The following is a 24,641-nucleotide window of genomic DNA, read 5'->3' as shown; positions in this document are numbered from 1 at the left end:
TAAAAATCAAGAACCACAATAACAGAAGTCTAGTGTCCAGATCAAGGGAAGTCATAGTACCACTCTATTCTGCCTTGGTCAGACCACACCTGGAACACTGTGTGCAATTCTGAATGCCACAATTTAAGAAGGATGTTGAGAAGCTGGAAGGTGTGCAGAGGAGGAAACCCAAGATGATCAAGGGTCTGGAAACCAAGACTTATGAGAAACGGTTGAGGGAGCCAGGTATGTTTAGCCTGGAAAAGAGGAGACTGAGAGGAGATATGATAGCCATCTTCAAATATCTTAAGGGCTGTCACATCAAAGAGGGAGCATGATTTCTTTCTTCTGCTCTGGAGGGTAGGACTCGAAGCAATGGCTTCAAGTTACAAGAAAGGAGATTCCAACCAAACACTCAGAAAAGCTTTCTGACAGTAAGAACTGTTCGGCAGTAGAACAGACTCCCGTGAGAGGTGGTGGACTCTCCTTTCTTGGAGGTTTTTAAACAGAGGTTGGGTGGCCATCTGTCATGGATGGTTTAGTTGAGATTCCTGCATTGCAGGGGGTTGGACTAGATGACCCTTTGGTCCCTTCCAACTCTATGATTCTAAGAAAGGAGAGCAGCCATCAGCCTTGAAGTTAAAGTTGCCTATCAACACTCAGCACCTGGAATAAAGACTGAGCAGGCACACTGTTTACCTGGTTACAGTCTTCCCCATCAGGGTGAGATGTACTGTATTGCAACTTAAATTACAGCAATCATTTCTCAATTTGCGCCTATACATACAAATTATCACAATTAATCTTTAAAATACATAATAAAATACTATTTTTAAGGAAATGAAATTAGCCTATGCATTTTTTATTGCAAATCCATGTCCTTTGTCCTCTTTTGGGGCAATGCCCACCGTAGCAATTAAAGAAAATGGCAGTGAAACATCCAGCAATGATATATATTAAGGTAATGAATTATGTACTGTATTCACATTATGTATTAAATTATCATGTTGTGGAGAAGAGAGATATGCATGCTCATATCTGCACCACTTGAAGCTTCCACCCACTCAGGAGATGTCTTAAACTGGCCACTGTCCCACCAAAGGAAGCATGGTGCTTGCATCAACCAACTTCCAAGATGAAGGAGTCCTCTTCAAATAGGACAGGGGAGAGGCTGCCATTTAGCAGTATGTTTATGCTGTGTTAGTTTCATTTCCCCAGCTAAGCTGCTGCTTTCAAGTCCACTTCATAAACTTTCCTAATGGGCAGGCTGCACCTTGGTAATTAAAATGATTAAAATCATTATTGTATATCATCAGAGGACAGAGGCAAGGCTTTCTGAAGTGATGATAAATCTTTCCAGTCAGTGTGAAACACAGAGTAGCTCCCTTGTCTTTGTCTAGTAAACTATGCCTCCCACCCCTTTTCCTTGGAAGAAAATTGCATCCTTCCATGCTCATTTCTCTTCTCAGCAAGCGGCAGAAGCCATTGACTCACCTGAGAACATCATCATATGTTGGAAATTCCTGGGAATCTTTTGTTTTCGGCCCAAGTTGAGAATGAAAGAAATTGGGTATATATTACAGGCTCTTGCTATGAAAATTGCCACCTACATCATGGGGAGTGAGAAGTTAAGGAAAATAAGGTGGAAAATGACAAAACTAGATGAAGATGTGCCCAGTGCATGATCTAAAACAAACAGAAGAATCATCACTTTATGAGACTGTGGTGCAGGAACAGAATGAATATTTTCATAGCTTACTCAGAACTGCTTCTTTTCCCAGGGTTTTTCCTGTCTTCCCTTGAACATCTCTTTCACCCCCCTCCCCATTTCAACTACTCTAAATTCATGTTCCATCTTTGTCAAAGACAACAGCAATCTCTCTAAGAAACCCTTCGCTTGCTATAAATTGTTCAGGCGCCAACAGTATTATTTCCTCAAACAGTAATTCAGGAAGGATAAATGTACTTTGAGACATGATTACTGTCTCATTTCCTCACAATTCATATTGTATCTGTCTAGGATTCTCCACGCTGGCGTCTGCCCCCCACCTTCCAATTATTTTTGTAGGGTTCAGAAAATTGTGTTGGTTTTCTCATTATCCCTCTGTGCATCTAATGCCAAAGTTGCTTTAATAGCAATTTTAGATGAAATAAGGACGTTTTACAGAAAAGAATAGAAAAAGCAAAATTACATCTCTTAACTGTACACAGATACCCTGCTGGAAGGAGATTTCTTCTAAGATCTCACCCTATGTATCAGGGGTCTTCTTCACCACACTGAAAACTTTAGCTGTACAATAGACACAAGCGGAAGAGAGCAACCCTGTGGCAAACTTTAGAAGCAGTATCTTGGTGGAGATTTGAGAAGCATATGGATGGTGAACCTGTAGTCTTCCAGATAATGTTGGACTCCTGTCATCCCAGATAGCATAACTATTGGTCTGGAAAGATGGGAGCTAGTTCAGCAATACCTTCATCTCTGATTTAGGTCAAAATACAGTAGCTCCACCTGTTCATTGTACATTCAGTGAATTGGTCCATGTGGACACTGTGACAAATGTATGTGTGTGTATTAAGAAGTTTGTGTTGGTTGCTTATAAATGTCGTTTTCAAAAAATGTGTTTTAGCAAACAGTGCTCTTCATCAGTGGCTGCTAGTCATGTTGGCTGGCTGCTACCTCCATGGCCAGAGTCAATATGGCTCTGAATGCCAGCTGTAGGACGGTCACAATGGGAGAGTGCTAGTGAGCTCATCTCCTGCTTGTTGGCTTCTCAAGAGGCATCTGACTGGTGACCGTGGGGTAACAGTATGCTGGGCTAGTTATGGCTTTTCTCTGATACAGCAAAGCTCTTTCCCATATGCTCTTATAATCTCAGTACAGGTGGGCAAGCATTCCTGAAAAACAGCACTAGACTGCTTTTTCATTTTATGCAGAACATCAGTAAGGGACAAAAGACCTGGCCATGTGTACTCTTGGTGCAACCTAAAACATTCCATGCTTGGTAGCAATATACAGGGGCTCTGTGGTACCAGCACAGGGGGATGATGATGATGATGATAATAATAATAATAATAATAATAATAATAATAATAATAATAATAATAATAATTTATTATTTATACCCCGCCCATCTGGCTGGGTTTCCCCAGCCACTTTGGGCGGCTTCCAAAAGAATATTAAAATACAATGATACATCAAACATTAAAAGCTTCCCTAAACAGGGCTGCCTTCAGATGTCTTCTAAAAGTCTGGTAGTTGTTGTTCTCTTTGACATCTGGTGGGAGGGCGTTCCACAGGGAGGGCGCCACTACTGAGAAGGCCCTCTGCCTGGTTCCCTGTAACTTGGCTTCTCGTAGTGAGGGAACCGCCAGAAGGCCCTCGGTGCTGGACCTCAGTGTCCGGGTAGAACGATGGAGGTGGAGACGCTCCTTCAGGTATACTGGACCGAGGCCGTTTAGGGCTTTAAAGGTCAGCACCAACACTTTGAATTGTGCTCGGAAACGTACTGGGAGCCAATGTAGGTCTTTCAAGACCGGTGTTATATGGTCTCGGCGGCCGTTCCCAGTCACCAGTCTGGCTGCTGCATTCTGGATTAGTTGTAGTTTCCGGGTCACCTTCAAAGGTAGCCCCACGTAGAGCGCATTGCAGTAGTCCAAGCGGGAGATAACCAGAGCATGCACCACTCTGGCAAGGCAGTCCGCGGGCAGATAGGGTCTCAGCCTACGTACCAGATGGAGCTGGTACACAGCTGCCCTGGACACGGATTTAACCTGTGCCTCCATGGACAGCTGTGAGTCCAAAATGACTCCCAGGCTGCGCACCTGGTCCTTCAGGGGCACGGTTACCCCATTCAGGACCAGGGAATCCCCCACACCTGCCCGCCTCCTGTCCCCCAGAAACAGTACTTCTGTCTTGTCAGGATTCAATCCCAATCTGTCTGCCGCCATCCATCCTCCAACCGCCTCCAGACACTCACACAGGACCGTCACCGCCTTCACTGGTTCTGATTTGAAAGAGAGGTAGAGCTAGGTATCATCCGCATACTGATGAACACCCAGCCCAAACCCCCTGATGATCTCTCCCAGCGGCTGCAGGTAGATGTTGAAAAGCATGGGGGAGAGGACAGAACCCTGAGGCACCCCACAAGTGAGAGCCCAGGGGTCTGAACACTCATCTCCCACCACCACTTTCTGAACACGGCCCAGGAGGAAGGAGCGGAACCACTGTATGACAGTGCCCCCAGCTCCCAGCCCCTCAAGACGGTCCAGAAGGATGTTATGGTCGATGGTATCAAACGCCACTGAGAGATCCAGCAGAACTAGGAAACAGCTCTCACCTTTGTCCCTAGCCCGCCGGAGATCATCAACCAGTGCGACCAAGGCAGTTTCAGTCCCGTGATGAGGCCTGAATCCCGATTGGAAGGGATCCAAATGGTCCGCTTCTTCCAGGCGTGCCTGGAGTTGTTCAGCAACCACTCGCTCAATCACCTTGCCCAAGAATGGAAGATTTGAGACTGGGCGATAGTTGGCCATCGTGGCCGCATCTAATGATGGTTCAGATGAGATTCATTGATGGACATCTTTATGCAGAAAGCGTTCCCTGAAGCCCTGAAGTTTGAAAACCATCTGCAGGATGAAACATCAAACACATTACACAGGGGATAGTGTAACAATATATGTTTTGAGGTTGTGATTCAGTTGCTCATAAAGAATGGAATAAAATTATTACTAATTCAGGTTCTGGATACAATTAAAAATATGGAACAGATTTTCTGGAGAGAAATTGATTTTGGCCACCCCAAGTGTTCTTGGACATAGAAAATAGTTACAATCTTTTTGCTTTCTTTTTTTGCATACAGAGAAAGATATCTGGATTCTGGTTTATATCAACAATTATGGGATTAACTGCACACCATACATTGTGTTTTCCATACCATATATTTGCTGGTGTCTAAAAAAAGGATACAAATGCTCCAAATATAAACAGTGCATTGAAGATGTGATTTTGGAAGGTGAACAATGCTAATCCCATATAACAGAAGATAACATTCTCAGCCAAAAAGTTCATGAACTCGAACAACTGAAATGAGAAAAGGGGAAAAAACCCACCCCATTATCATCTGGGTTTGCTATTTGGGAATGGATTTTCATGAAATGATCCACAAAACATCTAGTACATAGATTTTTAAAAACATTTAATCTCAATACTGAAGGTTGCAAGCAATGGTCTCAGTGAATGTGGAACAAAACAAAACAAAACAGTAGTAGACATAGACATAGCCAGGGGTAGTTGTTTTGAGCTTATAATTTAGGAGTTAGGGAAAACTATGCTCCAGGTGCACCACCTTTATCTGTTCCATAGGAATCAATTCCTAAGGGCCAAAGGGTCTTTGGCACCCCTCAATAAAATATATGAGAGGCCAGGCCCCCCTCAAGCTGATGGGCATTGCCATTCAAATGATGTGTGTTGCATGGTGTTGTGTGATTATGTGGGCTGGGGCTTACCCAAGGCCGTCTTACCCATAGGCGCTAGTGGTGTGGGTCACCTGGGTGCCAGGCTCTCAAGGGCACCAGGCCGAGAGTCTGGGGCCCAAGAGTTGAGTCCGGGGAAGAGCCCGTCTGTCTGTCGGAGCACTGCGGTGGGCTCTTCTGTTGCGGGAGACTCTGCGCCATGAGTTCGGGGGCGACCGAGCCAGTGAGATGCTGAGGTGGCCAGCTGGTTCTGCCCTCCTGTGCTCCTGGGACTGGGCAACCGGGGGAGCTGGGCGGATCTTTGCACCCCAGGGCCACATATGCTTAAGACAGCCCTGGGCTTACCTGCCCCTTCCAATATTTTGTCCAAGTTGGCACCCCTGGTTCCAGGGTTTTCTGAAGCAGATATGTGGGGCACACAGGGGGAATGTGGGAAGAGGAGCAGGCGGGGAAGTTCCGTTGCACAGCTAAAACTCTTGTACAAGCGGAACTGTTTAGCTGGTTTCTGACAAGCTTGCCAGACTTGCATTTTAGGGGCAACAAGTGGTGCAGAGGGTCAATTTCTCTAAACAAAAATCAGGAACCTGTGCTACAGCCAGCCTATTCTAATTTCTGCTTAATTTAAGAATGTAAATTTAACATTATTTTTTAAGTTTAGCAACAATTTTACGGCAACAAGATATATACGTTCTTCCCTGTGGGAAGGAAGAAAACACAAATCAAGCAATGGCTTTTTCAAGGAAACTCAATAGTCAATTAGCTTAATAGATTATAGTAAGGGGAATCTTTCAGAGGCTGCATGGCCTGATGCAATATCTTCAAATATCAGCAGAAATAAGCTAGAGAAAACTTTAAAAATAAAATAAAATGCATGACATTTGCTCTTCTGGACTCATCTTTGTAAAAATCCCAGTTAAAGGGGCTTTTGTAGCTGAATGATCTTGTCCCTCCGATGCTTCCTCATTTTGCAAACTCTGTCGATGAGCATTCATAAATCACAGCATTAAAAGGGTTGCTATGGAGACATTTCGCTTTACATTTTCAATGGGGCTTATGTGCTTTTTTAAATCAGTGAAGGATGACAAAGGAAAAGGCAACAGATGTGAGAAATATTATTTCAGACAAAGACTGGAGGAAATGAATGGCATAAATGCCACACTTAGGCGCAAGAAAATCTTAACTGTGGTTGCAGACACATCAAAGATGCAAAGCTGAGCCGTTAAATAAATATGGTCACCCCAAACAGGAAGGACAAGTTGAACAAGGAATTTGCTTGCTGTAGTATTAAAGATGTTGGAGAGTACAAACTGTGAGTGAAGCCTAAGCTCAGATAACTGGTGGGCACCAGAGACGGGGGTTTTTTAGTGCTGGCTCCATGCTGATGGAACTCCCATCCTAGAAAGGTGCATATGGCTGCTATGCCAATAATTTTTAAACAGGCACTGAATATTAAAAAAAAAGATGGACCACGCCAAAATGGTGAATATAACCGGGAAAATCAGAAACCAAGAAGGAAGAAACTTTAACAAGGAATAGGAAATGTTTTAGAAATTACCTAAGAGAACACTGTAAACAACTGAAAACTTTGGCAGGATTTCAGTAACGCTTGCAATGTACAGTGGTACCTCGGGTTAAGTACTTAATTTGTTCTGGAGGTCCGTATTTAACCTGAAACTGTTCTTAACCTGAAGCACCACTTTAGCTAATGGGGCCTCCTGTTGCTGCTGCGCCCCCGGAGCACAATTTCTGTTCTCATCCTGAAGCAAAGTGCTTAACCTGAAGCACTATTTCTGGGTTAGCAGAGCCTGTAACCTGAAGCCTATGTAACCCGAGGTACCACTGTACAAAAAACTAGGTTAAAAATAGATTATTTTAAGAAAAATAGAGAAAATATATGATGCAGTTGAAAAAGATTGAAAATGGAAACCATGGAAAGGTGGAGGGAGGTCTAAGGATTCAGGGAATCCTAAATGTTGATGATTATGTCTAATGTTTGAATTTAAATGTGTGGTGTAAAACTGAATAAAAAAGATTAGAAAAATAAAATAAAAAGGAAAGCGTCTCTGTTGAAGTAATGGTGATATGAATATGTACTTAAATTCATTCATTTATTTTATCTCCTTCAATCAGTCACAAGTGTTGAAACTTTGGCCCTCATCACATCCACTGATGACCATTCGGGAGCCATTTCTTCATGGTCTGATTTCATACGGCTGTGGCATTTGAGTGAATATGATCATCATGCTGGCAGGGCTTATCTTAAGTCGATTTCCCACCCAACTCTCAACTCTTCCCCTCAGAAAGTGGGCAAGATCCATGCCACTGACTTTTATGGTTTCCTGGGAACTGTAGCTTGTTAAGGTCGCTGAGAGTTATCAGGAGACCCCTCGCAGAGTTACAATTCCCAGCACCCTTAACAAACTGCAGTTCCCAGGATTCTATGGAGGAGGGGGGGAGTTTGGATTAATACAGGAGTCATCTAAATGTATGGTATGTATGTTACCATGTGCTGCAGCTGAGCGGCATTGTATATGGCTCCATAGGAAAGCAGCTCCTTATATGACAGAGGGTTTGTGAGAATGGCTCTTTAGATTAATATGAAGAAGAAGAAGAAGAAGAAGAAGAGGAGGAGGAGTTTGGATTTGATATCCCGCCTTTCACTCCCCTTCAGGAGTCTCAAAGCAGCTAACATTCTCCTTTCCCTTCCTCCCCCACAACAAACACTCTGTGAGGTGAGTGGGGCTGAGAGACTTCAAAGAAGTGTGACTGGCCCAAGGTCACCCAGCAGCTGCATGTGGAGGAGCGGAGACGCGAACCCGGTTCCCCAGATTACGAGACTACCACTCTTAACCACTACACCACACTGGCTCTCAATGCTCCTGTATGATGTCAAACAAGAAACATGGAAGCAGAAACGAATGAATACTATAAGAGATTTAGGATGCACACCTACACTCATTGGTTGGAAATCTGTGCAAGGACATATACAAAAGCCACAGTACTTACACACACATCGCAAATCTGTGCCTAATATCAATAATTCTCCTCTCATTATATTCCCCAAAGAGAAGCAATAGGGCAAAATGATGATCCCTTTCCCCAAATCTCTGCCATCCCTGCCCCATATTTCCTTTCCCCACCTGTGCTGTGCATGATTTGTATACAGCAGACATTCTGTGGAGTATCTATGGTGGAACACACACACCTCAGCATGGAAATGTGAATATTTCTGTGAGATACGTGAAGGTCATTAAAAGTCACAACCCACTGTAGTCACTGTTTTCCAATTTGGTGCAAAACTGATGGCATTTGAACATTGTGGTTTAATGAGCACACAATGATCAAAAGTGTATCACGAAGTCAAGGATTATTGATAAATCTATAACAAAGGAAGTTCTTTTGGCGGACTTTTAAATTAAATTGTAAGGGAACACAGAGCACATCAGTACTGCTGGCATTTGAAACACTTTTATTACATGATTAATGTGTAATATGTTAATCACTTTACTCGTTTTCTCTATTTCAATTAGAGATTTAAGAAAAATTGCACACATGCGCACGCACAAAGCAGGTTTTGCTTTTGAAGTCGCAGCCTGAAATCTTTGATGCTTTGGGTACAAAAAGAAAAAGTCAGGAATAATGAATGCTGACCACGCAGTGGTGTTATGTTCTTCATTCTTAGGTTAAGCGGCTTAGAATGGGAGGAATCATGCATATAAGAAGATAAGTCCCTGGTTTATTTTTACTTCATATGGGGTGACAATTTTAAAGCCTGAGCTTATTTAGTGATTGCAGCCTGCCACACAGGATCATGGCACGTTATAGGATTCTGGAATGGCCTCTGGAGGAAGATAACCTTGCAAGGAAAAGCAGCAGCAACAAAAATAGGGTGATCTAGTGAATTACCCTTTGCTGTTTTAAATATATTTTTTTATTATCAGTTGGCTTCCACTAGCGCAATAATTTCTACTTGTGCAATGGAACTTCTCCTCCCTCTCCTTCTTGGCTGAGCTGTAGTTCAGCATATCCTGCGACTTTGAGCAAGTGTCTGGCTGGTTCTTTGTGGCCTGTTTGCTTGTTGCAAGCAGGTGGCATAAAGACTCCAGCCAGGCCCAAGGGTGTAGCTGTGTATTCCCTTGCAGATATTCCCAAAGTGAGTTGACCACAGTGAGCCTCCATGCGACCAAGTGGTGGAGGCCACATACAGAAAAGGAAAAAAAACCCCCTGTGCTGCCATCTTCTTATGAACCTGAATCAGCCGTGAGTCAGATGCAAAACTGACGCCGGTCATGTAGCTATGTGGAATATACTTAGCTGAGACCTGGGAGCAAAGAAAAATAGCTCTCAGCGGAAAGGAAGGCATAATTTGAAGCCAATTTTGTTGTTGTTGCGCCGTGCGGCTGACAAAGAAACTTGGAGTGCTTTAATATGTAATTGGTCTCCCTGTGCTCACTGGGAAGAAGTAATGTCTTTGATGCAAACCAATTGTCCCCCAAGCCACAAAACACTAATATATTTACCTTTTTATTTTTGCATTGATGGAACAGGCTGCTGCTCATGTTTTAAACGCAAAGAGGAAAATCAATCTCCTTCTCAGCACCTCCCCCACAATGGCACCCTCTTGTGACTTGCCATCATAGCACTAACCTCTGGCAATCAGTTCCATTTCTAAGGAGACGGAATACCATTCATTCATCTTCAATTTGCTGAGAGGAAAGCCTCTGTTCTGCCATATTAATTCTTGAAACAAGACCAGAAACTATTTTTGTTGCTTGCAAGCTTTTTTTGTATGTCTGGTCAGATATCCATTTAGACCAACCTGAAATATTAGAGCTTAATATTCGACACCATGACCCTGGAATGCAGGAAATTAATCTGTTTTCATAAGAATTTTGTGGCCCCACGACTTTGGAATTCACTGCCAGTTGACATCTGTAAAGCTACTACCGTTCATTTCTTTGGAAAGGCCTTGAAACCCAGGTATTTTCATTCATGACTGATTATCTGTGCTGCTGTTGAGCTTCTTTGGGTTGATGGTCTGGGGGGGGGAATGTGCTTTATCTTTGGGCTGGGAATATATATTTATTTTGGGTGGTTTTATTAATGTTTGCAGGTTTAAGGGAGGTTTGGTATTCTGTTGTTCATGGTTGGAAATTGTATTCATATCTCTTGTAAACTATTCTGAAAAAGTTTTACTCATATAGATGGAGTAATTCGTTCATATATATTCACACAGTATTAAATTTTACAATATAAACTTTATTTACATTATTCAATTACGTAACGGGGGTGGGGGTGGGAATCCCACCTCTTTCTTTTAACTTTTCTTTCTAGAGGCACGGGAGTTTAAAAACCGGCTGCCACTTCTCACAAAGCCATTGGATGAGATGCTGTGATGTCACAGAATGTTCAGAAGCATTACTCCCAATCATTATTATTTAGTCAAAGGCCATCAATTGTACAAAAATAAATAAATCACCCAGAACATGATAAAAACAAAACAGCACATCCAACTTTTCACATGACAACAATACTAATAAACAGCAGCACATTACAAAATGAGTGAAAGGCTACCATTTATAACTGAATTCAATCATTACTTTAACCCAAAGATAGTAGTATAAATACTATTAGTAGTATTTCTAAGCTATTTCTAACCTATTGCTTTCCAGTGTTTTGAGGGAAGAATTGACCATGTGTTTTGTAACCAGAAGACAGTGGGTTTAATCCCTGACACCTTGGGCTAGAAGGATTTAGGTAGCATGGCTGGCAAGGCCAGTGGTGCTGCTCAGGGTGTGGTTGTGGGGTTCACCACATCTTTTTTCCGTTAAAAAAAATGCTTTTTGGAGAGTATGTGCACTGTTGCACAGGAGCAAAGCTCCAGGCTGTGTACACACCATACATTCAATGCTCCTATTAAGCTCATTGAAAGCACATGGCTTCCCCCACAGAATCCTGGGAACTGTTGCTTACATTGCTCAGAGCTACCATAGGCAGCACCCTTAGCAAATGATAATTCCCAGGATTCTTTGGGATAAGTCGTGTTCTTTAAATGTATGGTGCGTACGCTGCCCTAGCCATCTTTATTTCCTCAGAGCAGCAGCGCCCACAACTGTATGCTAACAACCTTGATAAAAAGGTGAGAAATAGACACCCCTGTGTTCCCTTTCCTGTTGCCTGATAAGAAAGGGTGAGGAGAAAGTGTATCCCCCGTCTTGTTCTTTTGTTTTCAGGAAAACAAGAAAGAAAAAAGGACATTGTTCATTCCACTGATTCCTACCAGGCTGTGGAAAGGGGACAAAGAGGTTCCTTTGTCTTTCATTTCCCTCAAAAAACAGAAGCCTGGGAAGCAAGGTGATAGGAGCAATCAGGACAGTACAACGGTTGTGGAGAGAAGACAGTGCAAGGACCCCTCAGAGAGCACCTTGCTTAAGCCCACCCTCAAATCTGGTAGCCCCACCAAACAAGACTTCTGCTGTTGCCAGTCTGAGTAGCCTGTGTTACAATGATCTGACTCAATATGTAGCAATTTCAAAGCTTGAAATTAACTAGGAATTACTCTCACTGTCGCAGCACAACCTAGCATAGATACATCACCAGAAGCTTCAGTCTGGTGTTGGCTAATAGATATAATGTTATTATTCACTTTTGTGTGATTTTTATTAAAAACAGAAAATAGAAGCAATCAAATAAGGGGAATAGCTGATATATTATTTCTCACGCAACCCACCCAGTAAAGGAGGGGGACCTTTTAAAAATAAAAATAATAAAAATAAAATAAATGCAGAATAATTCAGTAAGGAAAAAAGAAGAGAAGGCTTGTGGTGTTTGCCTATTTTTTGTGATTATGTTCGGACAGGGGGATGGAAATGGTTAATGTCGATTGACTAATGAGAAAGCTCAGAGGCGGAGCCTATCCGGTTTTGAGGCTCAGCCCAGGGGTTTTACCATTGGGAGATAGAGGAGTCAGAGTCAGAGCCAGTGAGACGAACATAGTGGTTGTGACAGCTAGAGTGAGAGACAGGGATAGAACTGAGAGAAGAGTGTGACAGTGTGAGATAGTGCCACATCTAGTTAAGGGTGCGCATTTGAGAAACCGTTCTGAATATATTTAAAACTTGTTTGTTCTTCAATAAACTTTAGTCTTCGTTGTTGACTTTACAACCTGACTGAGACTCAGTATTTCACCAGAAGAAACCTGGTTGGTGGCAGCGGAAGAATAAAGCAGTGGTGTACTGGTCAATAGTCCGTGAAACAACCGGGGGCTCTGTACAAATGCCACAAGGCTGAATATGGAAAAAGAAGAAGGGGAAAAGGAAAGGAAATGGAGAGCAGGAAAGTGGAAGCGCAGGAAAAGAGGAAAGTAGGTGACAAAAGGAATCAATGCTCAAAAAGGTAGAGGAAATCTTGTCAATTACATGTGCAGACGTCAGGGATGTCTCACTGATTATGATAAGACAGCATTTTAAACAATGCCTGTAAATGGGAAAGAAAACTCACATATGAAATGTTTAGCCATCATGATGTGGACCTTGATTTGGAGAATCCAATCTTGTTTTGGGTGGCATGGATAGGATGGGGAGTGAGAGGTGTTGAATGGTTTCTTTAAATATAAAGGTTCATCATTGTTCCACTCCATGTGTATGTCTTTAAGGGGCCAGAGCAAGGGCCAGAGCAAGATAACGAGACCCAGCTTTACAGCTGTGAAACATAGCAGGTGCTGCTGAGTTGTATTTGATTAAGGCGTGTCAGCATTTGGGTAGAGTATATAAGGAGCAGCACCTAGCTCTCCCATTACCCTGGGGGATGGGTTGGTGTTTGGGTCTGGTTTGGTTTGTTGATGTATTTAGTGTAAATGGAGTTTTTGTTTTTCTTATTAAAACCTTCTTTAAGTTATTTTTGAGTCCTTTCTTTTTAATGCATGATCTCCCCAGCAAGCTCTCTGCAGCGCTACCATACTGCAAAAAGCCAACATCTTTGGTTATGGGCCCAGCTGCTGAGTGGATGACTGCATATTTTTGGACTCTGAGAAAGGTTTGAAAACTCCTTCTCCTGTTAGCGTAGTTTTTGTGGGTCTGGAAGAGTTCCAGAATGGTTGACCGGGTTCCTGAAGCTGAGAAGGCTCTGGTCTTCCCACAGCTAACAGATGAGAACTATAGTTTATGGTCTTTTCGGGTGGAGGCGCTTTTGACCTCTAGAGAAGTATGGACCTATGTAACTGATGACCCTCCTGACCCTGTAACTAATGCTTGGTCGAAAGGAGATGCAAAAGCCAGGGCGATAATTAATTTGGCAGTCAGCGACCAGCAAGTAGTCTATATAAGAAATAAGAAAACTGCCAAAGAAATGTGGGACAGTCTTGCAGCAGTGCATGTTAGAAAAGAGTCAGCGTCTGCATTGACATTTTCAAGCAGTTGTACCAGACGAAGTTGCAGCCTGGTGGTGATTTGGCAGCACACTTGAGACGTCTGGAGGCAATACGCGGCGAATTAATTCAAAGGGACATGGAGATACCTGATATTCAGTATGTTTTTATCATCCTTTGTTCCCTTAATGAGGACTTTGATGGGATGGCTAGCCAGATATCTGCCGTTCCACCAGCACAATTAACTGTGGAAGGGGTAACGGCAAGATTAATGGGCGAGTTGGATAGAAGGGAGGCTTGTGCCATAAGCACTCCTGTTTCCAGAAAGAATGAGGAACGCCATATGCAAACCTGTGGTGATACAACTGCATTTAAAGCTGCAAAGCGTTGTTGGGTCTGCAATAAGCAAGGACATTTTGCAAGGGACTGCACATCCAAAAGAAAGCAAAGTTTTTCCAAGCCTGTTTCTGTTCGTCAATCACGGTCGTCAGCCCAGCAGCCGGCATCGTACCGTAAAGACAGAAACGAGCCGCGAGCTTTTCACGCTCGGACTAAAGATCGTAAAAGAATTAAAGATGCCAAGTGGAAGTCTTTTGTTATCGACTCAGGTGCATCTCAGCACGTCTGCAATGATCGAAGCTTGTTTATTTCTTTCGAAGAGGAAATTGGTAATGTACATTTAGCCAATTCACAAGTCTTGCAGTCGCTTGGCAGGGGTACCGTTAAACTTGACTCTTTAAACATTACAATAGCGAACTGCATTTACTGCCCGTCATTGGACAATTTATTATCAGTAAGGTGCTTTGCCCATCAAGGCATAACTGTGCGTTTCTTAAAGTCTATGTGTGAGTTTTTCGAGGGGAACAAACGTCTATTGTATGCCCGGGAATCTGATGGTTTATATAGACTGTATTTTCGCACCTACTCCCAATCGCCTATAAATTGCAGAGCAGCACAGTCAAGCCAGGGGTTGAGGAATGTAAGACCACATTCCGGGTGTGTCCATGAGGCGCACAGAATTCTGGGACACCTGAATTTTGCTGATGTAATTAAGACAAAGAATATTGTCAATGGCCTCAACTTAAAACCATGTAAATTCTTCATGCAATGTCTATCCTGTTGCAAGAATAAGATTAAGGTTGCACGCAAGGGTAGGTGCTCAGATAGGAAAGTAACTGAGCCATTTGAGCGTGTACATTGTGATTTAGTTGGGCCACTCCCACCATCATTAGGAGGTTCTAAGTACTGGCTTACCCTGATAGACCAGTATAGTAGATATTGTTGGACTTATGCAATAGCTGAGAAGTCCCAAGCATTTGAGAAGTACAAGGTTTTTTGCAACTGGGTAAAAACGCACTTTAACAAACCTATTAAGAACCTGTTTTCTGACCGGGGCGGGGAATTTGTTTCTGAGGATTTTGAGAAATTCCTGGAAGCGCAGGGGACTACTCATGAGTTATCTTGCCCCCGAAGTCCCTGGCAAAATGGGCTTGTTGAAGTTGTGCAGCGTGACCTGCAGGCAGGGGTTAAAACTTATCTACATGATGCTAATCTGCCCAAAGATTTTTGGGCTGAAGCGCTCAATGCCTTTTGTTATGTTAGAAATCGCAGTTATCATTCTGGTTTAGATGTCACCCCCTATGAGAAGCTGTTTAAAAAACGCCCTAATCTGAAATACCTACGCATTTGGGGTTCAGATGTAACTATGCATTATCCCGCTAAGCAGAAATTGGGTGAACGTAGTGTTCAGGGAAAATTAATGGGCTACCAGCAGGGGGCGTACAGAATTTACATACCAGCAACTGGCAAATTTCATATTACCAGAAGCATGATACAAACTGTAAATTGGAATGGAGTTGCTGTTTTCCAAGATACTGATGGTATAAATGATACTGAGGAAGAAGAGGGAGAAGCAGCAGGAGAAAATGATGCTTCTGAATTAATGGGGAAAGACAAAAAGCCTGTTGAATCTGATAATTTGTTTGATTTAAAGTCACAGGCACCCGAGGGGAGGTTAGATTCTCTTGAGTTTTCTGACCGTGAGCTTAGCCTACAGGCACCTCTTCAGTCTGACAATGATGATTTACAACCTGAAACTAGTAGTTCACTCAGTCCCATTAAGTCTGAGGAGTCTGACTCTCCTTCCGGACTGAGACGTTCAGATAGAAAGAGGCAGAAGCCACAACGTTTCGCAGATGAACACTTTAATACTGTGTATGCCAATAAGGTGGTTTTTGAGCCAAAAAGCTACAATGATGTTCAGAATTTACCTAAGCACCAAGCTGCAAATTGGTATAAAGCTATGAACTCTGAGATAGCTTCTTTAAAAGAGCATAACACTTGGTCTCTCGTACCACAAACCCCAGATATGAGACTTATTGATTCAAAATGGGTTTATAGAGTTAAAATGAATGACAAAAACGAAGTTGTAAGGTACAAGGCAAGACTAGTTGCTAAGGGTTTTCAACAAATTCCAGGAGAAGATTATGATTTGTGCTATTCACCAAGTGTAAAATATGAAACAGTTAAGCTTTTGTTAAAAGATGCATCACAACGTGGACATTCTGTTTATCACCTAGATATAAAAACTGCATATTTGTTTGCAGATTTAAAAGAACAAATTTTTATGCGTGTTCCTGAAGGCATAGACGCTGCTGAAGGTTTGGTATGCAAATTAAATAAATCCCTTTATGGTCTGCACCAAAGTGGAAGGAATTGGCACCAAACTTTAGCAAAAGAATTGCTAGATATTGGTTTTTCACAAGGAAAGGCAGACAATTGTGTGTTTATAAAGGAAAGGGCAAACTCTGTAACAAAAATATGTGTGTATGTAGATGACGTGTTAATTTCTACAAAAACCAAACAGGAATATGAACAGGTAGTTTCACAGTTACAGAAGAAATTTGATGTGGTGGAATTAGGCATAGCTAAAAATTACTTATCCATGCAAATTGAGAAAGGCAAAAATGGATCTTTTCTAGTTCACCAAACTGCAAAAATTGATGATCTTGTTGAAATGCTATGTTTAGAAAATGCAAATGGGAAGGAAACGCCTATGGTGTGTGGTTTCACCTTTACAGGTGAAGATAAGCCATTTCCTAACAAAACTTTGTATCGTTCTGCTATAGGCAAGCTAAATTTCATTCAAAGAATCTCAAGACCAGATATAACTTATGCTTTTCACTTTCTGGCAAAATTTGTGGAAAAGCCCACTATGCAATGTTTCCCTGCTCTTAAGAGAGTGGTAATGTACCTTAAACATACCAAACATTATAGGTTGCAGTTTACATTACACATGAAAAACATGTACAAAGTATGCTTTATGTTTTTGTTTCACAATGATGAACCGCAGGGGAAATGTTGAATGGTTTCTTTAAATATAAAGGTTCATCATTGTTCCACTCCATGTGTATGTCTTTAAGGGGCCAGAGCAAGGGCCAGAGCAAGATAACGAGACCCAGCTTTACAGCTGTGAAACATAGCAGGTGCTGCTGAGTTGTATTTGATTAAGGCGTGTCAGCATTTGGGTAGAGTATATAAGGAGCAGCACCTAGCTCTCCCATTACCCTGGGGGATGGGTTGGTGGTTGGGTCTGGTTTGGTTTGTTGATGTATTTAGTGTAAATGGAGTTTTTGTTTTTCTTATTAAAACCTTCTTTAAGTTATTTTTGAGTCCTTTCTTTTTAATGCATGATCTCCCCAGCAAGCTCTCTGCAGCGCTACCATACTGCAAAAAGCCAACAAGAGGAACAACTGAACTACAGTGCCCCTTCTTGAGAAAGTTGTAGGAGGTGGGACTTACTCATCTCTTGCCATTCAAAGTGACTCACCAGCAAAATGACTTGTCAATAAAGAGAACAGAAACATGTGCATGTGACGTGTAGGTCTGTCAGTGCATCATGATAGTGAAGCACCAGGATGCATTGCATGATCTGCCTTTGTTTATTTTATTGTTATTTCATTAATTAGGTTTATATACCGCCCTTCATCATGAAATCTCAGAGCGGTCACAGGGTGGAGTCATCACCTTGTAGTCTTTACATGTTCCACTTATAAGTGATCTTTTATACGATCATCTCATCAGGGAGGCTATTGGTGGGGTGGAGAGGAATACAGGAAGCTTGAATTTATTGAATCATTCCTGTGCAGTTTTGGAAGAAAAGAAGAATATCATGAGAACATAAGAAGAGCCCTGATATATCTGTTTGTCTTGATATACCTGTTTGTCTTGTCTGTTTGTCACGGGGGGGGGGGAGGGGGGAAGAATGGCAAAATTATTCTCACCTGAGGATGAAAAACAAAAGTATGCTTGAAAGCTAATTGATTCGTTCAGAAACAAATATTCCACTTCAGACTTTCTATGTTTCTGGGCCTCGTCATCAACTTGCACTTCGAATCCTGCCTTGTGACCATTAAGAAATTTAGAAGCGTGATATTATAACATGCTTCTCATTTTAAAAGTAGATGCTGTATAGCATTTGGAGAGAAAAAATGAAGGAGAATCGCTTAAAACAATTCATTTAAGAATCACAGTGCGACAAGAGTCTCAATTCTAGACAAAACTGCTTCCAATTTGCAAGATCCTCTCAAGCGGCACTTAACAAGATTTCCCTTCACACTGTTACCTTTTAATGATATTTCTTTATGAAACGAGAAAGGTCTTTGGTGTTATGTGTGCTCAGGAGAACATGCGTCAAAAAAATGTCAACACACCAAATAACAAACAATGCAAATCCCTTTTTAAGAGTTCACCTAAGCTATTATACATACCCGGTTCTGCTCACAAGCAATTATGAGCAAATGTTGGCAGTAACAGGATATGGTATCTGGCAGCACCATCTCCAGACACTGCAAGTGATGCAGGATTGCGTGTAGGAGTTCTAAGCAGCTGCCATTGAAAATAATGTAAGTTGTGCAGCAGGAGTGATTAATTGATTGCATCCATCATTGATAAAAGACTCATAATTAAAACATGGCGAAATGATTTGCTAAACCATTTCTTTACACTTGGTGGTCACAAAATAATGCACTCTCTCCTATGATATGAAAAAAGATACCGCAGCTTGGGAATTAATGGTACTATCCCGTTGCTCATTGATATTCTGATGCTGGAAGGTGATTGTGTTTTATATGAAGAATCATTCAAGTGCAAAGCATATCACTTTACAAACATTTTCAAATGAGATATGCTTCTGAAAACACAGCCCAGGACTAGTTGCCAGCCTCCTCCTACCTTGCCAGTTATAGAAAGGTTGTTTCACAAAACATTTTGAGGGGAGGGCAATGTGCGTTGCAATGGAACATGCTTTCCTGACATTTCCGCTGTCAAAGGAAGTTTAGAGGTGGGTGGTGGGAGGAACCGATGACACAAATTCAAAAGTAAAATGAGATGGCTTGTTTTTACATGTTATTTTTGAAATTTAGCAAGGTTTCATCATAGCCTCTTCTCATTTCCTGCATAATAAGCCCATATGGCAATCTTTTATTGAAAATAAGATGCTGCCGCCAAACGCAGAGTGTGGAGCTGCCCTTGGAGAAAGTCTGGAAACTTCCAGGTGGTTCTAAACTTACTTCCTCTAGAGATCTGCCTTTTTGTGATAAGAAGCGTAGTATGGAAACACACTGGGAAGTATTGGCTAACATCTGTTTGGCGCAATGTTGTCTAACCTCCCCACAAACAAATCAGGACGAATGCTCAATAAATCATGGGTGTTGTCTAACCTCACATCACTGCAAACAAGTCAGGTTGAATGACCAGGAAGCAGGTAAATTGGAAGCGCCCCAGGTGAGGAAACAAAGCACAGTCGGTGAGCACAAAAGTGGGCGGTTTTTCAGTTGTGTTGCCCAAACTATGGAATAGTCTCCTCAAAGAGATGTTTGACCTCCCTTTTTGCCCACTTTTAAGCAGCCTTTTAAGACTATTATATTCCAGCAGGCATTCTCTGTGTCAGAGCTAATGATGTTCTCTCAGTCTGCAGTGGCAGATATGATTCTTATGACGCTGTTTTGCCTCCTCTGATGTTTCTTTATTTTGTTTTCTTGATGGGTTGTTTTTAATTTTGTTGCAATTTATATGTTTATTTGCAAGCTGCATTGAGTTTAATTTTTATTTCGGAAAGGCATGGTATAAATGCCAAAATAAGTTGGTGAAAATAAAATGAAATAAACAGTGCTGGTCCTTCTTGAATTTCCCTCCTCCTGCTTTGTTGTTGCTACTGCCTCCACTAACAAACTGAGCATTTATGTAATCCAAGGCAATTTATTTTGATAGCCTGGACTCAGTGGGGTAAAGTAGCCATTAGAAGACTTCACCATACATTACACTACCTGTTGACTATGTCATCACAAAAGCATCAACAATACTGTTTTGTAGTGACAGGTTGAAGCAATACTGTGTTATGGAGGAATGCTCCTAGGCCTATGCTCATTCAATCTGGACTGGGTGGGGAGTCATAATGGATTGAATATGAGATCACAAATTACTTTTGGAATCAGCCTTCAGGATCCACTGATCCTAGGGGTAGTTTAACTATGTGCTGTGTGAAGAAGGCAGCTTTTTGTCTATCCTGATTCTCTTATCATTAAGTTTCAATAACCCTAGGTTTCATAATCAGGAGTGGGGGACTCTCTCTGTTCACTTTCTCTGAACTGTACACAGTATTCCAAGTGTGGCTGCACCATAGATTTGTACAAAGGCATTGCAATACTGAAAGTTTTATTTTTGAACCCCTTGCTAATAACATGTGATTCACCTTTTTCACAGCTGCTGCATGTTAGGTTTTCATGTATCTGATCAGGTAAACTACTGTACTTAGGAAACATATTCCATCACAACCTACATACCAGGGAAATCTTCTACGTAAGCCAGCCTAAAATGAACCTAGGCAAGAGTTTCCCCAGTGGACTGTATCAAAATGTGTGGAAGGCCAAAGGAAGGATAATTTTGCCGACTTCTCCTTGTGACCTGGAAGTCTCCCCCCTCCCTATTTTGCCATCACACATCTCGCTAATTCAAATTTCCCTCAGATCCTTCATGCTAGATGAAAGAAAATCCAATAAAACCAGGTCAGTCATATCTGTATTCATTCAGATTACATTTGTAATGATAAGAGCCCAATTAAACAGCAGAGTGCTATTCAGTCACATTAGCTACAGCAGCATGAACAGTACTTGGCACACTACTGCAGCAATTGCATTATCAAAGGAAACCACAGACAGAGGAAATAAGTTGTTTTATGGACTTATTACCTATTAAATTGGACAATTGGAGGGGATTGGCTTGTCGTTTCCTTCCTGACAGCATCTGCATCCACATTTTCCCACTGCCTTCTGAACTTAAAATACTGTACATGGTGGAACAATTCCTATGCTGATTCCCTCCTCTCTTCCTGTGTCATGTTCAAGATCATGCGTCATGTAAAAGGTTATCTCACCTCTGATCTTTGAGCTCAGCAGGTGAGCACCTCCTGTAGATTCCATCTTATCAGGAGTTCATTCCAGAGAATATAGGAATCTAGTCTATATCCGGATTCCTATCCTTGGGCATTCTCTTGAATTACATAATAGACAAGTGATGTCTGCTGGTGAGCATTCCTCTTCCAACAAGGATTTTATGTGGAGATCTTTATCCAATTCTGAATCTGTACAAGAACTATGGTGGTGAGAGGATCAAGAAAGCCCATAGGGCAGGAATTTTACCCATTACCAAAAAAGAGGAAACGTTTCACCAAAAAGAAGGACGAAAGAGGACACCGAATTGCATAAAACATATAGGTCATAGATGCACATTTAGAAATAATTTCCTTAATTTAAGTAGAAATGCATCTCATCATAGTGGGGAAGACTGATCTGGTAAGCTTTGCGTTTGTTCAGTCTGTTGTACAAATGTTAACTGTTGATATGTTCCTTCAGGACCCCTGAGGTCTCCCTTCTTAAGCTTCTTTGCCTTCAAACTTGACTTATTTACTTATTTTATTTAACAAGATTGATTTACTGCTTAACTGGGACAATCTTTCAAACAGAGGAGAGTTCTCTGTAAAGTAGAATGAACATTCAACCTAAACGTACAAAAGGCTCTGTGCTCCCACGTATGATGAACAGTTCACTGAAATTCAGATAGGTAGCCATGTTGGTCTGATGCAGTCAAAATAAAAAATAAAAAAATAAAAAATTGTCCAGCAGCACCTTATGGACCAACTAAGTTTGTTCTGGTATAAGCTTTCATGTGCATGCACACTTCTTCAGATATACCTTCGTGTATCTGAAGAAGTGTGCATGCACATAATAGCTTATACCAGAACAAACTTAGTTGGTCTATAAGGTGCTGCTGGACAATTTTTTATTATTTTTATTTTTATGCTCACTGAAATAATGCATTTTTTGCACTGAAATAATACATTATGTGATCTATTATTTCAGGAAGCAATGCAGATTTTAGTAGTTGACTAGTCTCAAAATCTGCCCCCATTTTGCTTTGGGAGGAATTTAGCAGCAATCTGCTGCTACCATAATTCATTGTGCACTAAATACATAAATCCTGTATATTCAAGCCTGCACAAAACATTCTGCTGCCTGAGGCTGACAAGATACGACCCTGTCCCTATTGCATGTAGAGATGCTGACAGGACTGGCAGTTGAAACTTACTTCAGCTCTGGGAACAGGATAGTATCCTCCACCACACCTGAGGCAGCTGGCTAGATTAGGGCACCCTGAACATGTTCAGTTTCTGTTAATTGGTTCTCGTGGGAAACTTGCAGATTCTAGCTTCACCAATTAACTCAAGCTGGTGTCAATTTACTCTTGGCAGAAAGCCCAGGTCTGCTTGACCTAGAAACTACTCACTCTGATTGGTTAACGAGCAGCACTCAACTCTGTTATCTAGGGATTGCTAGCACAGTTTGGTGTGAGGTGTGTTAGGAGTTAGAAGTGCTGTGTATGGTTATGAGAGAGAGAAAGAAAGAAAGAGAGGATTTATTTTGCTTTTATTTGTATGCAGAAACTCTGCTGGTTTTATTTTCTCCTTTTAATAAATCCTGTAAATAGTTATTCTGAGTCTAGCCGACTAGTCATTACCGCCGCAACTAGCTTCTTCGCTGTGCAGGAAAACTCTGCTACGTTTGGGCTAAAGCCAATAGGGCTATGCCTGACACTTCAAAGTTCCATGAGGTTATGGGCATTGTGCTGCCAGCCTGAGTTGTGGTGGTGTCAGCATCAACGGTGTTGGTTCCAGTAGTTCCAGAAGTTGTTGTTCTCTGGCTGGTTCCTGACCGTGGTGAGCTGGTGACGCAGCGGACACAAGGACAACAGCTGCAGCGTGTGAGTGCTGGGTGCTGTGGTTCCTGTTCTCTCTCTCGGTGGTCGTGAGTAGCTGGTTCCGGGTTCCAGGGACATCGCTCTCAAGATGGCCTCACAACCAGTTCAGATGGCTTTTGAGCGTCTGAATGACTCCAATTACTTGCTGTGGTCGGAACGCATGCAGGCAGTGCTGCAGAGGGATCGTCTCTGGCAAGTGGTGAGTAAGTTTCCTACGAAGCCTGATGATGAAGACCTCGATAAAGACCAAAGAGCAAGGGCCACAATTGTCTTGGGGCTGGAAGATTCCCAGTTGCCGTATGTGAGGGGAATCAAGACAGCTAGAGGTGTGTGGCAAGCACTTAAAGAACTCCATGTGCGTGAGACAGCGGTTTCCAAGCTGTTCATTCGCAAGGCATTGTACAAGGCAATGTTACAGCCTGGGGTTACAATGCAGGAACACCTACACAGTTTACAGTTAAAGTTTGCTGCGCTACAGGAAAGAGACTGTGCATTAGACCAGCAGGAGAAGGTGGCTATTATTTTGAGTTCTCTCCCGGAAAGCTGGGATAATTTAGTTTTGTCTCTAGAAGGCATACAGGAGCGTGATTTATCAGTCAGTTACGTTACTGGGCGTTTGATTGAAGAATGGCAGAAGAGGCAAGAAAGGTTGTTGGCTGCAGAGGCTTCTACAGGTGGACGGTTTGGAAGGAGTTCTCATGCCGTGCCAGAGGTGAAGCAAAAGCAGCGTACTGGTGAGGAGTCAGCGTTTGCTGTTAGGCGTTGTTTCCGATGTGGGTCTTCAGCGCATCTAAAACGACAATGTCCGGAGTTGGTCAAGTCTCAGTTGCCGGTGCAGGAGCAGAGACAAGATCAGCAGCAGCAGCAGCGGAAAAAGAACTTCTTCAAACGAAAACAGTCGGCTCAGCTGGTGACCGGCGAGGTCAAGATTGCTGATGAGAAACAAGCGGTCTGGGTGGTCGATTCGGGAGCGTCTCGCCACATCGTAAATTCAGATGAATTATTTGATTCCAAGAACTCAGCACAGCGCAGCCAGGTGGCTCTAGCAGACGGAAGTACTTCCGAAGTGATTTCGGGGGGTGCAGTTTTTGTTCCTTGTCTTCGTGAATGCCTGCAAAATGTACTTTGTGTGCCGTCATTAAGGAGCAATCTGATGTCTGTAGATTGTTTGCTAAAAGCTGGGTTTAAAGTGTATTTTGAAGGAGACAGTTGCATTATTAAGAAGGCTGGTGAGATTTTAGGCACTGCTAAGTCAGAGGGAGGCTTGTTTTGGCTTAAAGCAGGATCTCAAGTTGCAGCAGTAGTCAGTAAATCTCAGCCTGCTAACAAAGCTATACATGACAACTGTGTGCACTTATTGCATAGGAAAATGGGGCATGCTTGCTGGAAAAGTGTACTAAAAATGTCTGAATTGGCTGATGGGGGTAATTTAAAGAGTTGTAACAAGTACCTTGATTGTAATGTGTGTAAAAAGGTTAAAACCCACAGAGTCTCTTACCCCAGAAGTGACAGA

The 24,641-nt window shown here is 42.2% G+C and overlaps 1 protein-coding gene across 1 annotated transcript in view; it reads right to left on the bottom strand.

Moving 5' to 3' along the window:
- The window catches only part of SLC9A9 (solute carrier family 9 member A9), a 277,743-nt gene that overhangs the window by 118,033 nt on the left and 135,069 nt on the right, over nt 1-24,641 (bottom strand). Inside the window, exons 10-11 of the mRNA XM_081190736.1 lie at nt 4,946-5,059; nt 1,474-1,585 (exon numbers count right to left, since the gene is read on the bottom strand). Coding sequence (XP_081046862.1) covers nt 1,474-1,585; nt 4,946-5,059 — 226 coding nt within the window. The remainder of the gene's footprint in view (nt 1-1,473; nt 1,586-4,945; nt 5,060-24,641) is intronic.

This window comes from Podarcis bocagei (assembly GCF_964188305.1).
Source record: "Podarcis bocagei genome assembly, chromosome: 4".
NCBI lineage: Eukaryota > Metazoa > Chordata > Lepidosauria > Squamata > Lacertidae > Podarcis > Podarcis bocagei.
Note: the sequence above shows the minus strand (reverse complement) of the source record. Positions and strands in the feature narration are given on the sequence as shown.